General features: G+C 49.9%; 1 protein-coding gene across 1 annotated transcript in view; it reads right to left on the reverse strand.

Moving 5' to 3' along the window:
• The window catches only part of amph (amphiphysin), a 29,642-nt gene that overhangs the window by 12,900 nt on the left and 1,358 nt on the right, over positions 1 to 15,384 (reverse strand). Inside the window, exons 3-10 of the mRNA XM_079561581.1 lie at positions 15,324 to 15,378; positions 15,037 to 15,131; positions 12,123 to 12,218; positions 10,570 to 10,677; positions 9,873 to 9,958; positions 9,692 to 9,767; positions 9,465 to 9,547; positions 6,323 to 6,458 (exon numbers count right to left, since the gene is read on the reverse strand). Coding sequence (XP_079417707.1) covers positions 6,323 to 6,458; positions 9,465 to 9,547; positions 9,692 to 9,767; positions 9,873 to 9,958; positions 10,570 to 10,677; positions 12,123 to 12,218; positions 15,037 to 15,131; positions 15,324 to 15,378 — 735 coding nt within the window. The remainder of the gene's footprint in view (positions 1 to 6,322; positions 6,459 to 9,464; positions 9,548 to 9,691; positions 9,768 to 9,872; positions 9,959 to 10,569; positions 10,678 to 12,122; positions 12,219 to 15,036; positions 15,132 to 15,323; positions 15,379 to 15,384) is intronic.

The following is a 15,384-nucleotide window of genomic DNA, read 5'->3' on the forward strand; positions in this document are numbered from 1 at the left end:
AGTGAGCTCTTTGTTTGCAGTAAAAAGGCTGAGGCCTCATTGTTCTTCAGTCACAGACTGAGAAGTGAAGAAGGAAGTCATGGAGCTTCTGCTTTAGACACAACTTCAGACTCTGCTGCAGGTAAGAGTCATATCATATTCTGAAACTCAAATATGTAGTAAAAACATAATATATGGAAAGTTATTATTACAATTACAAAAAGAAAAATAGTTGAAAATCATGGATCTAATCAAAAAAATGTGTTTGTTTTTTTAATTAACTCAGTCATTCGTATCTGCTGTAGGTCATGTTTGTCCAGTTCCTCTGAGTCGTGGTGCAGCAGGACTGATGTGGACAGATGTTACAGAAGAAGCTCGTTAGGTTCATTTCTTCAACAGTTACTATAGTAACTATTTTCTCCAAAGTAAAAGTAGATCTACCACAGTCCTGTCCACATTTTTTTTTAGAATGAGAGAAAATAAAAATGTTCAAAATATTTTTCTTTTTGTAATTGTAATAATAATTTTCCATATATTATGTTTTTACTACATATTTGAGTTTCAGAATATGATGTGACTCTTACCTGCAGCAGAGTCTGAAGTTCTGTCTAAAGCAGAAGCTCCACGACTTCCTTCTTCACTTCTCAGTCTGTGACTAAAGAGCAATGAGGCCTCAGCCTTTTTACTGAAAAACAAAGAGCTCACTGTATTTAGCCTCATGTTACTGTCACTCATGTCTGACCTAAAGTCTCACTGAAGAAAGAACATTTACACTGAGGAGGTTGAAGGGCGCCCCCTGGTGTCACCTGCATCCAAATGCCTGGAACATAACAGCGGTTCAAAATGACCCACGAAGGCGACACAACTACACACTTTACTAACCACAGACGTAACTAACTACACACTTAACTAACCACAGTAACAAACGACTACACCATGTTCTGAGGAGAACACTGGTCTACAGGATGAGGAGAACACTGGTCTACAGGATGAGGAGAACACTGGTCTACAGGATGAGGAGAACACTGGTCTACAGGATGAGGAGAACACTGGTCTACAGGATGAGGAGAACACTGGTCTACAGGATGAGGAGCAGCTGCTGATGAAGTCTCTGCTCCATATTTGTCCGGACAAACATGTGACTGAAACATCAGCAGCGTCTCAAACTGTGGTCCTCGGGCAAGGAGGTCCAGGGTCTGGAGGAGTTTGGATCATGTGGAGATGATCTGCTGAGTCTGGGGGAGTCTGGATCATGTGAAGATGATCTGCAGAGTCTGGGGGAGTTTGGATCATGTGGAGATGATCTGCAGAGTCTGGAGGGGTTTGGATCATGTGGAGATGATCTGCAGAGTCTGGAGGGGTTTGGATCATGTGGAGATGATCTGCAGAGTCTGGAGGGGTTTGGATCATGTGGAGATGATCTGCTGAGTCTGGGGGAGTCTGGATCATGTGAAGATGATCTGCAGAGTCTGGGGGAGTTTGGATCATGTGGAGATGATCTGCAGAGTCTGGAGGGGTTTGGATCATGTGGAGATGATCTGCAGAGTCTGGAGGGGTTTGGATCATGTGGAGATGATCTGCAGAGTCTGGAGGGGTTTGGATCATGTGGAGATGATCTGCAGAGTCTGGAGGGGTTTGGATCATGTGGAGATGATCTGCAGAGTCTGGAGGGGTTTGGATCATGTGGAGATGATCTGCAGAGTCTGGAGGGGTTTGGATCATGTGGAGATGATCTGCAGAGTCTGGAGGAGTTTGGGTCATGTGGAGATGATCTGCAGAGTCTGGAGGGGTTTGGATCATGTGGAGATGATCTGCAGAGTCTGGAGGGGTTTGGGTCATGTGGAGATGATCTGCAGAGTCTGGAGGAGTCTGGGTCATGTGGAGATGATCTGCAGAGTCTGGAGGGGTTTGGGTCATGTGGAGATGATCTGCAGAGTCTGGAGGAGTTTGGATCATGTGGAGATGATCTGCAGAGTCTGGGGGAGTTTGGATCATGTGGAGATGATCTGCAGAGTCTGGAGGAGTTTGGATCATGTGGAGATGATCTGCAGAGTCTGGAGGAGTTTGGGTCATGTGGAGATGATCTGCAGAGTCTGGAGGGGTTTGGATCATGTGGAGATGATCTGCAGAGTCTGGAGGAGTTTGGATCATGTGGAGATGATCTGCAGAGTCTGGAGGGGTTTGGATCATGTGGAGATGATCTGCAGAGTCTGGATCATGTGGAGATGATCTGCAGAGTCTGGAGGGGTTTGGATCATGTGGAGATGATCTGCAGAGTCTGGATCATGTGGAGATGATCTGCAGAGTCTGGAGGGGTTTGGGTCATGTGGAGATGATCTGCAGAGGGGTTTGGACTCTGCAGATCATGGGGGGAGTGTGGAGATGTGACCCGTCTGGCCCTTGGCCCCTGAACCACAGTTTGAGAATCACTGATCCACAGACGGGTTAGCGTTAGTAGAAGCACGTCTACACATCGATGGAGTCACAGGAACGTCAGGAGCGTCGGCGTCGCTGCACAGTCGGAGGCAGAAGCTCCATCTGTGTGAAATCTGCGTTCAGACGACGGGGAACTGGGACCTTTCCTGTAGAAACACCTAAACCTGCCTTTCCAATGACGTCACACATACTCCCGGCGGCCATTTTGAATACCGCAGTAGAATTATGCTGAGCTGCTGAAGCTAAATGCTAACTGGTAGCATGCTAACGTGAGCAGCTTAAAGGGGGGGTTATTTCCATCCTGTTATTCTGTCACTCCCTCATTAAAAACATGGCTGAAGTGTTGCCTTGGCACATTCACGTATTTCTGAGTAATCTGTAAAAACTCTGATGGCGGCCATTTTAGGGATAGGTTTGCCTGAGTCCTCCTAGGAACGCCCCCACCTCCTGGAGACGCCTCCGAGCTTTGGTCACCAGCCGAGTAACCAACCACTGCTCCTCAGCAGAACCCCCTCCCCACTGATGCCACAGACAGCGTGTGGAGGGGGCGTGTCTAAAGGCTCAGAGGTTCTTAAAGAGACAGACGCCTATTTTGTCACTTTTTTGTCATTTTTTTGGTCATTTTCTTGTCATATTTTGTCACATTTTAGTCATTTTTGTGTCATTTTTTTGTCACATTTTTGTCATTTTTTTGTCATATTTTTGTCACTTTTTTGTCATTTTTTTGTCATTTTTTTGTCATATTTTTGTCATTTTTTTGTCATTTTTTTGTCATATTTTTGTCATTTTTTTGTCATTTTTTTGTCATATTTTTGTCACTTTTTTGTCATTTTTTTGTCACATTTTTGTCACTTTTTTGTCATTTTTTTGTCATTTTTTTGTCATATTTTTGTCATTTTTTTGTCATTTTTTTGTCACATTTTAGTCATTTTTTTGTCATTTTTTTGTCATTTTTTTGGCAAATGTTTGTATTTTTTTTTGTTTCATTTTTAGCCCATTTTTGTCACATTTTGTCATTTTTTCCTCCATTTTTCATAAAATTTTCGTCACTTTTTTGCCACATTTCCATCATTGTTTTCGTCTCATTTTATACAAGGCAGTTATTCTGATTTACTGCATTTACAGACCAACAGAAGGTTTGTCATCATTGTAGTGTGATATAGACTGGTGCTATGGGACTGACAAAAGCAGAATACCCCCTCTTTAAAGCAGAACACCCCCTCTTTAAAGCAGAACACCCCCTCTTTAAAGCAGAACACCCCCTCTTTAAAGCAGAACACCCCCTCTTTAAACACTGACTCATGCTGGTTTGTTAAACACTGGTGACTGGTGGGTCGGGGCCCTAAAGTGGGTCACGGAACCATTTTCAGTGGGTCGCGAGTCTATATTCAGTATTTTCCATCTGAAACTGCACAGAAACACTAACCGTGTTCAAATGAACGTTATTGGGTTGTTTTGATCATAATTTCAGTCTTAAAGAAACAGGCCACTGTTTTTCCAAACTGAGATGTGTTCTTCCCGTCTGGTCTCAGTCACGCAAAAAGACCAAAGATGTTGTTAGCATTTGGCCTCTCCCAGTATATTCCTATGGCTCCAAACGGGGGGGAAGTTGGAAGTTCTTCCACGGACACAAAGACCAGACAGGTACGGATCAACTCGTCTAAGCTCAGGTAAAACTGTGGTCTGTTCCTTTAAGGGGAAATGTACGGCTTGTTCAACGAAAACTTGGACGGAAAATACAATTTTTATACGATATATGACAATCTGGTCTCATCCGAGGGTAATGGTTCGTCCCAAACCCCTAAAATCATTGGAATTTGCAGAAAATAGTTCTTTACTTTAGGCGACAATGTTGAATTTGGGCCCTTGGGTGTTTGGTGGCATAAAACATAAACCGCCTTCCTTGGATTGTCTGAAGCGTCACCTCCATTTTCAATTTGTGTAATAATAAAAACCTTTAAATTTGTGTTGTTTTTAAAATAAAAGCCCTAAATTTGTGTCATTTTCAAAATAAAAGCCTTAAATTTGTGGCGTTTTCAAAATAAAAGCCTTAAATTTGTGACGTTTTCAAAATAAAAGCCTTAAATTTTTGACGTTTTCAAAATAAAAGCCTTAAATTTGTGACGTTTTCAAAATAAAAGCCTTAAATTTGTGTCGTTTTCAAAATAAAAGCCTTAAATTTGTGGCGTTTTCAAAATAAAAGCCCTAAATTTGTGTCATTTTCAAAATAAAAGCCTTAAATTTGTGTCATTTTCAAAATAAAAGCCCTAAATTTTTGACGTTTTCAAAATAAAAGCCCTAAATTTGTGACGTTTTCAAAACAAAAGCCTTAAATTTGTGGCATCTTCCTTTTCACATTCGATAAATAAATAACAAATCAGTTCTCCGACGATCGCCCACAGGAGGCGCTAACCTTCACCTTCTAACTCCAGCATCGTATTATCTGACCTTTGACCTTTGTGTTTGTGAGGAGGCGCTCGTGTTGTAAGAATCCCAGTCCCAGTGTCTGAGCCTGGGAAGTGCACGGACCAAACTGTGCAGCAACGGTCGACGTCCCATCACAGGTCACAGAGGGGTCAGAGAGGGGTCAGAGAGGGGTCAGAGAGGGGTCAGAGAGGGGTCAGAGAGGGGTCACAGAGGGGTCAGAGAGGGGTCAGAGAGGGGTCAGAGAGGGGTCAGAGAGGGGTCAGAGAGGGGTCACAGAGGGGTCAGAGAGGGGTCAGAGAGGGGTCAGAGAGGGGTCAGAGAGGGGTCACAGAGGGGTCAGAGAGGGGTCAGAGAGGGGTCAGAGAGGGGTCAGAGAGGGGTCACAGAGGGGTCACAGAGGGGTCACAGAGGGGTCAGAGAGGGGTCAGAGAGGGGTCAGAGAGGGGTCACAGAGGGGTCAGAGAGGGGTCACAGAGAGGTCACGGAGAGGTCACGGAGAGGTCACAGAGAGGACGTAGAAAACTCACCGCAGACAGAGAGAAGCAGAGTTTGAACAGAAGCAGCAGAAAGAGACAGTTATAACCCGGGACCTCACTCACAGTTTATACACGTCTTATTTACCCCTCATTTTCCTAAAGGGCCTGTCTCACCGGCCCGGAGACTCGGCGGAGACTCGGCGGAGACTCGGTGGAGACTCGGTGGAGACTCAGTGGAGACTCGAGACTCGACTCCTGGAGATAAGGTGAGTTAAGGCTGCACGATTATTGTAAAAATAATGATCACAATTATTTTTGTCATAATTGTAATCACAAATATTTGTTCCCTATAAAAAAAAGGTCTTTATTTTATTTATATATTTATTAATAAAAAAAACTATGCTGAATATTTTCTGTTTTCTGAGTCTTAAAGGGGAAATAATCCCAGCGAAAAAACAACAACTTTTTTCCCCGATTATGCTAATTTTGTAATTGTTTAGTGGAATAATTGAAATTGTAATGGAATTTCGATTAACTGCACAGCCTTAAGGTGAGTCTCTGGTTCTTTTCCCAAGTCCCCACGTTCTTTAAGAGGCCACAGGGTGGTATGGAGTCTCTCTGAGTCTCCCCGGTCTCTGACAGGTCTCGGAGACATCTCAGAGACGTCTCCCAGGTTTAGGACAACAGTGACAAACCTGCTTAAGGCCACGCCCACCGGAGACTTCCAGTGTCTGTGGAGACTCTGTGAGACTAGTCTCCGATCATCTCCAGGTCGGTGAGAAAGGCCCTGAATCTTAACCCCTCCTCCCACAGCGTTAAACCTTCAGTCACTGTGGGACTAGAACCTGTGCCTAAAGACCGGGCTCTGGTCCGGTGTCACGACCCGTCACGACCCGACCTGCTGGACCTGCTCCTCCCTTCCCCTGAACATGTATAAATATATGTCTGACTGTAGAACGTGATGTTTTCCAGCAGATCGAGTCGCCGGAGGAGAGAAGCGTCACCTGGACGACGGGGGACTTGGGCCGGGGGGGTCCGGGCGACACGGGTCTCAGTCTGTGGTTCGGTTCTGGAGAGTCCGGGGACGAGTCGTAATCGGGGGGAGACGGAGTCCGAGCCAGACGCAGCGGCCCCGAGTCACTGTGGAGACAAAGAGGAACATCTAAAACATGTACAACATCTACAACGACCAGACGCAGCGGCCCCGAGTCACTGTGGAGACAAAGGGGAACACCTAAAACATGTACAACATCTACAACGACCAGACGCAGCGGCCCCGAGTCACTGTGGAGACAAAGAGGAACATCTAAAACATCTAAAACATGTACAACATCTACAACGACCAGACGCAGCGGCCCCGAGTCACTGTGGGGACAAAGAGGAACATCTAAAACATGTACAACATCTACAACGACCAGACGCAGCGGCCCCGAGTCACTGTGGAGACAAAGAGGACACTTAAAACATGTACAACGTCTACAACGACCAGACGCAGCGGCCCCGAGTCACTGTGGAGACAATGAGGACACTTAAAACATGTACAATGTCTACAACGACCAGACGCAGCGGCCCCGAGTCACTGTGGAGACAAAGAGGACACTTAAAACATGTACAACGACCAGACGCAGCGGCCCCGAGTCACTGTGGAGACAAAGAGGAACATCTGAAACATCTGAAACATGTACAACGACCAGACGCAGCGGCCCCGAGTCACTGTGGAGACAAAGAGGAACATCTGAAACATCTACAACATCTACAACATCTAAAACATGTACAATGTCTACAACGACCAGACGCAGCGGCCCCGAGTCACTGTGGAGACAAAGAGGAACATCTAAAACATGTACAACATCTACAACGACCAGACGCAGCGGCCCCGAGTCACTGTGGAGACAAAGAGGACACCTAAAACATGTACAACATCTACAACGACCAGACGCAGCGGCCCCGAGTCACTGTGGAGACAAAGAGGAACACCTAAAACATGTACAACGTCTACAATGACCAGACGCAGCGGCCCCGAGTCACTGTGGAGACAAAGAGGACACTTAAAACATGTACAACGACCAGACGCAGCGGCCCCGAGTCACTGTGGAGACAAAGAGGAACATCTAAAACATGTACAACGTCTACAACGACCAGACGCAGCGGCCCCGAGTCACTGTGGAGACAAAGAGGAACACCTAAAACATGTACAACGTCTACAACGACCAGACGCAGCGGCCCCGAGTCACTGTGGAGACAAAGAGGAACATCTAAAACATGTACAACGTCTACAACGACCAGACGCAGCGGCCCCGAGTCACTGTGGAGACAAAGAGGAACATCTAAAACATGTACAACGTCTACAACGACCAGACGCAGCGGCCCCGAGTCACTGTGGGGACAAAGAGGACACTTAAAACATGTACAACATCTACAACGACCAGACGCAGCGGCCCCGAGTCACTGTGGAGACAAAGAGGAACATCTAAAACATGTACAACGTCTACAACGACCAGACGCAGCGGCCCCGAGTCACTGTGGAGACAAAGAGGAACATCTAAAACATGTACAACGTCTACAACGACCAGACGCAGCGGCCCCGAGTCACTGTGGAGACAAAGAGGAACATCTAAAACATGTACAACGTCTACAACGACCAGACGCAGCGGCCCCGAGTCACTGTGGAGACAAAGAGGAACATCTAAAACATGTACAACGTCTACAACGACCAGACGCAGCGGCCCCGAGTCACTGTGGGGACAAAGAGGAACATCTAAAACATGTACAATGTCTACAACGACCAGACGCAGCGGCCCCGAGTCACTGTGGAGACAAAGGAGACACTTAAAACATGTACAACATCTACAACGACCAGACGCAGCGGCCCCGAGTCACCAAGAGTGAGTCTGTGGTGGAACAGTTTTGAGGTGGAACAGTTTTGTGGTGGAACAGTTTTGAGGTGAAACAGTTTTGTGGTGGAACAGTTTTGTGGTGGAACAGTTTTTGAGGTGGAACAGTTTTGTGGTGGAACAGTGTTTGAGGTGGAACAGTTTTGCGGTGGAACAGTGTTTGTGGTGGAACAGTTTTGTGGTGGAACAGTGTTTGAGGTGAAACAGTTTTGTGGTGGAACAGTGTTTGTGGTGGAACAGTTTTGTGGTGGAACAGTTTTGTGGTGGAACAGTGTTTGAGGTGGAACAGTTTTGTGGTGGAACAGTTTTGAGGTGGAACAGTTTTGTGGTGGAACAGTTTTGTGGTGGAACAGTTTTGAGGTGGAACAGTTTTGTGGTGGAACAGTTTTGAGGTGGAACAGTTTTGAGGTGGAACAGTTTTGAGGTGGAACAGTTTTGAGGTGGAACAGTTTTGTGGTGGAACAGTTTTGAGGTGGAACAGTTTTGAGGTGGAACAGTTTTGAGGTGGAACAGTTTTGAGGTGGAACAGTTTTGCGGTGGAACAGTGTTTGTGGTGGAACAGTTTTGAGGTGGAACAGTTTTGAGGTGGAACAGTTTTGAGGTGGAACAGTTTTTGAGGTGGAACAGTTTTGCGGTGGAACAGTGTTTGTGGTGGAACAGTTTTTGCGGTGGAACAGTGTTTGTGGTGGAACAGTTTTTGCGGTGGAACAGTGTTTGTGGTGGAACAGTTTTGTGGTGGAACAGTTTTTGTGGTGGAACAGTTTTGAGGTGGAACAGTGTTTGTGGTGGAACAGTGTTTGTGGTGGAACAGTTTTGAGGTGGAACAGTTTTGTGGTGGAACAGTTTTTGCGGTGGAACAGTGTTTGTGGTGGAACAGTGTTTGTGGTGGAACAGTTTTGAGGTGGAACAGTTTTGCGGTGGAACAGTTTTGTGGTGGAACAGTTTTTGCGGTGGAACAGTTTTTGTGGTGGAACAGTTTTGAGGTGGAACAGTTTTGCGGTGGAACAGTTTTGTGGTGGAACAGTTTTTGTGGTGGAACAGTTTTGTGGTGGAACAGTGTTTGTGGTGGAACAGTTTTGTGGTGGAACAGTGTTTGTGGTGGAACAGTTTTTGTGGTGGAACAGTTTTGTGGTGGAACAGTGTTTGTGGTGGAACAGTTTTGTGGTGGAACAGTGTTTGTGGTGGAACAGTTTTTGCGGTGGAACAGTTTTTGTGGTGGAACAGTGTTTGGACATGTTTGACTGTTCGTTACCTTGGCGCCCCCTGGATGTTGAACATTTTATCAGGATGTTGTTCGGCCAGTTTCGTCATGATTTCGTACAGCTGCCGACACACCTGCGGAAACACCATCAAGCACAGCGGTCACTGATGCACACTTTTTAAAAAACTTTATCTCTTTTTCCCCCCAATGTTTCCTTTTTTACGTTTCCCCCTATACTCCAGAGTGGTGTGTGTCATAGCGCCCCCTGCAGGACTCACCAGTGAAATCTCGCGGTGGAACTTTGCCTCCAGATGTGTGACGCTTTTGAATGTGTCGATGTAAAACTGAACTCGACTGAAACAGACGGACATGGACAGTTTACACACAGGGTCATGTGATCACTGGATCATGTGACCGGGTCATGTGATCAGTGGATCATGTGACCGGGTCATGTGATACCTGTCCCACAGCGCCGGCAGCTCGTCCTGAAGTCCCACGTTCAGATCCTCGAAGACTCTCTGAGCTTTCTTCAACTCATCCTCCGCCTGCAACGACCATCACATCGTTACACCAAAATAAAAGCCTTAAGTTTGTGCTGTTTTCACCATAAAAGCCTTAAGTTTGTGTTGTTTTCAAAATAAAAGCCTTACATTTGTAGCGTTTTCAAAATAAAAGCCTTAAGTATGTAGCGTTTTCACAATAAAAGCCTTACATTTGTGGCGTTTTCACCATAAAAGCCTTAACTTTTTGATATTTTCAAAGTAAAAGTCCAAAACTTGTGGCGTTTTCAAAATAAAAGCCTTAAATTTGTGACGTTTTCAAAATAAAAGCCTTGCATTTGTGTTATTTTCCAAAAATTTTTTTTAAATTTGTGTCATTTTCAAAATAAAAGCCTTAAATTTGTGGCGTTTTCACAATAAAAGCCTTAAATTTGCGTCAGTTTCAAAATAAAAGACTTAAATTGAAAATGACACAAATTGACATTTTCAATTTGTGGAACAATAAAAGCTTTAAATTTGTGGCGTTTTCAAAATAAAAGCCTTCCACCTCCAGTCATTATTTTGACTGTTGTGTTAGCCCCTGTCTGTTTAGTGTGAGACACAGAGACCTCACTGTGTCTGAAACAGTCTGGCCCGGGGGCCCTCCGGGGACTGACCTTCATCATTTTGCGGTCGCTCTTCAGTCCTTGTGCCTGAAGCGTCTCCACGTGATGGCGAGCGCTGTCGTAGTCGATCAGTTTGCGGCTGCGCTTCGACACTCGGCCCTGAAGCAGAGAAACATCACAGACGCTTCAGCTTCACCTCCACCTCCAGCTACAGCTTCACCTCCAGCTTTAGCTTTAGCTTCAGCTTTAGCTCCAGCTTTAGCTTTAGCTCCAGCTCCAGCTTTAGCTTTAGCTCCAGCTTTAGCTTTAGCTCCAGCTTTAGCTCCAGCTTTAGCTCCAGCTCCAGCTTTAGCTCCAGCTCCAGCTTTAGCTTCACCTCCAGCTTTAGCTCCAGCTCCAGCTTTAGCTTCAGCTTCACCTCCAGCTTTAGCTCCAGCTCCAGCTTTAGCTTTAGCTTTAGCTCCAGCTTTAGCTTTAGCTCCAGCTTTAGCTCCAGCTTTAGCTTTAGCTCCAGCTTTAGCTCCAGCTTTAGCTCCAGCTCCAGCTTTAGCTCCAGCTCCAGCTTTAGCTTCACCTCCAGCTTTAGCTCCAGCTCCAGCTTTAGCTTCAGCTTCACCTCCAGCTTTAGCTCCAGCTCCAGCTTTAGCTTTAGCTTTAGCTCCAGCTTTAGCTCCACCTCCAGCTTTAGCTCCACCTCCAGCTTTAGCTCCACCTCCAGCTTTAGCTCCACCTCCAGCTTTAGCTTCACCTCCAGCTTTAGCTCCAGCTCCAGCTTTAGCTTTAGCTTTAGCTCCAGCTTTAGCTCCACCTCCAGCTTTAGCTCCACCTCCAGCTTTAGCTCCACCTCCAGCTTTAGCTCCACCTCCAGCTTCAGCTTCACCTCCAGCTTTAGCTTTAGCTTTAGCTCCAGCTTTAGCTTTAGCTTTAGCTCCAGCTTTAGCTTTAGCTTCACCTCCAGCTTCACCTTCACCTCCAGCTTTAGCTCCAGCTCCAGCTTTAGCTTTAGCTCCAGCTTTAGCTTTAGCTCCAGCTTTAGCTCCAGCTTTAGCTCCAGCTCCAGCTTTAGCTTTAGCTCCAGCTTTAGCTCCAGCTTTAGCTTTAGCTTTAGCTTTAGCTCCAGCTTTAGCTCCAGCTCCAGCTTTAGCTTTAGCTCCAGCTTTAGCTCCAGCTCCAGCTTTAGCTTTAGCTTCACCTCCAGCTTCACCTTCACCTCCAGCTTTAGCTCCAGCTCCAGCTCCAGCTTTAGCTTTAGCTCCAGCTTTAGCTCCAGCTCCAGCTTTAGCTCCAGCTCCAGCTTTAGCTTTAGCTCCAGCTCCAGCTTCACCTTCACCTCCAGCTTTAGCTCCAGCTCCAGCTTCACCTTCACCTCCAGCTTTAGCCGCAGCTCCAGCTTTAGCTCCAGCTTTAGCTTTAGCTCCAGCTCCAGCTTTAGCTCCAACTTAGTAAAGCCCCCTGCTGTCCCTAACACACACTCTCCCCACAGCGCCCCCTGTTGTCCCTAACACACACTCTCCCCACAGCGCCCCCTGCTGCCTCTAACACACACTGTCCCCACAGCGCCCCCTGTTGTCCCTAACACACACTCTCCCCACAGCGCCCTCTACCTTCAGGTCGGGGAACTGCGTCAGATATGCGTCCAGGTTCAGCAGCGTCGAGTCGACCACTTTGTTATGGAAGTCCTCCCAGAGAGCATCACAGTCCTGCAACAGAGGGAGCACCCGGGTTACAGCGAGGAGAGGGAGGGGGAGGGGGGGAGACCCGGGTTACAGCGAGGAGAGGGAGGACCCGGGTTACAGCGAGGAGAGGGAGCACCCGGGTTACAGCGAGGAGAGGGAGGACCCGGGTTACAGCGAGGAGAGGGAGGACCCGGGTTACAGCGAGGAGAGGGAGCACCCGGGTTACAGCGAGGAGAGGGAGCACCCGGGTTACAGCGAGGAGAGGGAGGAGCCGGGATACAGCGAGGAGAGGGAGGACCCGGGTTACAGCGAGGAGAGGGAGGGGGAGGACCCGGGTTACAGCGAGGAGAGGGAGGGCCCGGGTTACAGCGAGGAGAGGGAGGGGGAGGACCCGGGTTACAGTGAGGAGAGGGAGGACCCGGGTTACAGCGAGGAGAGGGAGGGCCCGGGTTACAGCGAGGAGAGGGAGGGCCCGGGTTACAGCGAGGAGAGGGAGGAGCCGGGATACAGCGAGGAGAGGGAGGGCCCGGGTTACAGCGAGGAGAGGGAGGGCCCGGGTTACAGCGAGGAGAGGGAGGGCCCGGGTTACAGCGAGGAGAGGGAGGGCCCGGGTTACAGCGAGGAGAGGGAGGGCCCGGGTTACAGCGAGGAGAGGGAGGGGCCGGGTTACAGCGAGGAGAGGGAGGACCCGGGTTACAGCGAGGAGAGGGAGGGCCCGGGTTACAGCGAGGAGAGGGAGGACCCGGGTTACAGCGAGGAGAGGGAGGACCCGGGTTACAGCGAGGAGAGGGAGGGGGAGGAGAGGGAGGACCCGGGATACAGCGAGGAGAGGGAGGGGGAGGGGGGGGAAACAATGAACAAACTAAAGAACATTTAAATATTCCAGTGAGGGGAGTACCAGGTGTGGGGAGTACCCGGTGTGAGGAGTACCCGGTGTAGGGAGTACCCGGTGTGAGGAGTACCCGGTGTGGGGAGATGTGGGGAGTACCCGGTGTGGGGAGTACCAGGTGTGGGGAGTACCCGGTGTGGGGAGTACCCGGTGTGGGGAGTACCCGGTGTGGGGAGTACCCGGTGTGGGGAGTACCCGGTGTGAGGAGTACCCGGTGTGGGGAGTACCAGGTGTGGGGAGTACCAGGTGTGGGGAGTACCAGGTGTGGGGAGTACCCGGTGTGGGGAGTACCCGGTGTGAGGAGTACCCGGTGTGGGGAGTACCAGGTGTGGGGAGTACCAGGTGTGGGGAGTACCCGGTGTGGGGAGTACCAGGTGTGGGGAGTACCCGGTGTGGGGAGTACCCGGTGTGGGGAGTACCCGATGTGAGGAGATGTGGGGAGTACCCGGTGTGGGGAGTACCAGGTGTGGGGAGTACCAGGTGTGGGGAGTACCCGATGTGAGGAGATGTGGGGAGTACCCGGTGTGGGGAGTACCAGGTGTGGGGAGTACCAGGTGTGGGGAGTACCCGATGTGAGGAGATGTGGGGAGTACCCGGTGTGGGGAGTACCAGATGTGGGGAGTACCAGGTGTGGGGAGTACCAGGTGTGGGGAGTACCAGGTGTGGGGAGTACCCGGTGTGGGGAGTACCAGGTGTGGGGAGTACCAGGTGTGGGGAGTACCAGATGTGAGGAGATGTGGGGAGTACCCGGTGTGGGGAGTACCAGGTGTGGGGAGTACCAGATGTGAGGAGATGTGGGGAGTACCAGGTGTGGGGAGTACCAGGTGTGGGGAGTACCAGGTGTGGGGAGTACCCGGTGTGGGGAGTACCCGGTGTGGGGAGTACCAGGTGTGGGGAGTACCAGGTGTGGGGAGTACCCGGTGTGTGGGGAGTACCAGGTGTGAGGAGTACCAGGTGTGGGAAGTACCCGGTGTGGGGAGTACCCGGTGAGAGGAGTACCCGGTGTGGGGAGTACCCGGTGTGGGGAGTACCCGGTGTGGGGAGTACCAGGTGTGGGGAGTACCCGGTGTGGGGAGTACCAGGTGTGGGGAGTACCCGGTGTGGGGAGTACCCGGTGTGGGGAGTACCAGGTGTGGGGAGTACCAGGTGTGAGGAGTACCAGGTGTGAGGAGTACCCGGTGTGGGGAGTACCCGGTGTGGGGAGTACCCGGTGTGGGGAGTACCCGGTGTGGGGAGTACCAGGTGTGGGGAGTACCAGGTGTGGGGAGTACCCGGTGTGGGGAGTACCAGGTGTGGGGAGTACCCGGTGTGGGGAGTACCCGGTGTGGGGAGTACCCGGTGTGGGGAGTACCAGGTGTGGGGAGTACCAGGTGTGAGGAGTACCCGGTGTGGGGAGTACCCGGTGTGGGGAGTACCCGGTGTGGGGAGTACCCGGTGTGGGGAGTACCAGGTGTGGGGAGTACCCGGTGTGGGGAGTACCCGGTGTGGGGAGTACCCGGTGTGGGGAGTACCAGGTGTGAGGAGTACCCGGTGTGGGGAGTACCAGGTGTGGGGAGTACCCGGTGTGAGGAGTACCAGGTGTGGGGAGTACCAGGTGTGGGGAGTACCAGGTGTGAGGAGTACCCGGTGTGGGGAGTACCAGGTGTGGGGAGTACCAGGTGTGGGGAGTACCAGGTGTGAGGAGTACCCGGTGTGGGGAGTACCAGGTGTGGGGAGTACCAGGTGTGGGGAGATGTGGGGAGTACCAGGTGTGGGGAGTACCAGGTGTGGGGAGTACCCGGTGTGGGGAGTATCAGGTGTGGGGAGTACCAGGTGTGGGGAGTACCAGGTGTGGGGAGTACCAGGTGTGGGGAGTACCAGGTGTGGGGAGTACCAGGTGTGGGGAGTACCCGGTGTGGGGAGTATCAGGTGTGGGGAGTACCCGGTGTGGGGAGTACCCGGTGTGAGGAGTACCTTGCCGATCAGCACCACGTCCTCTTTGCCGTGCCAGTCGGGCTCGTAGACCTCGTGCAGACTCTGGGTCAGGTTTATCGACGCCTGCTGCATCCCTGGAACATGTATAAAAACATATATCAAACCCGAGCTGCTCTACAGGGTGAGCTGCTCTACAGGGTGAGCTGCTCTACAGGGCGAGCTGCTCTACAGGGTGAGCTGCTCTACAGGGCGAGCTGCTCTACAGGGTGAGCTGCTCTACAGGGTGAGCTACTCTACAGAGATGATTGTAGATATAAAGGACTCACCTTTAATGGCCGCCATGTAGTTCTTCATCTCCCTTTGCAGCCGCGAGCCCTCGGACTGAAC

This window comes from Gobius niger (assembly GCF_951799975.1).
Source record: "Gobius niger genome assembly, chromosome: 8".
NCBI classification, from domain to species: Eukaryota; Metazoa; Chordata; class Actinopteri; order Gobiiformes; family Gobiidae; genus Gobius; species Gobius niger.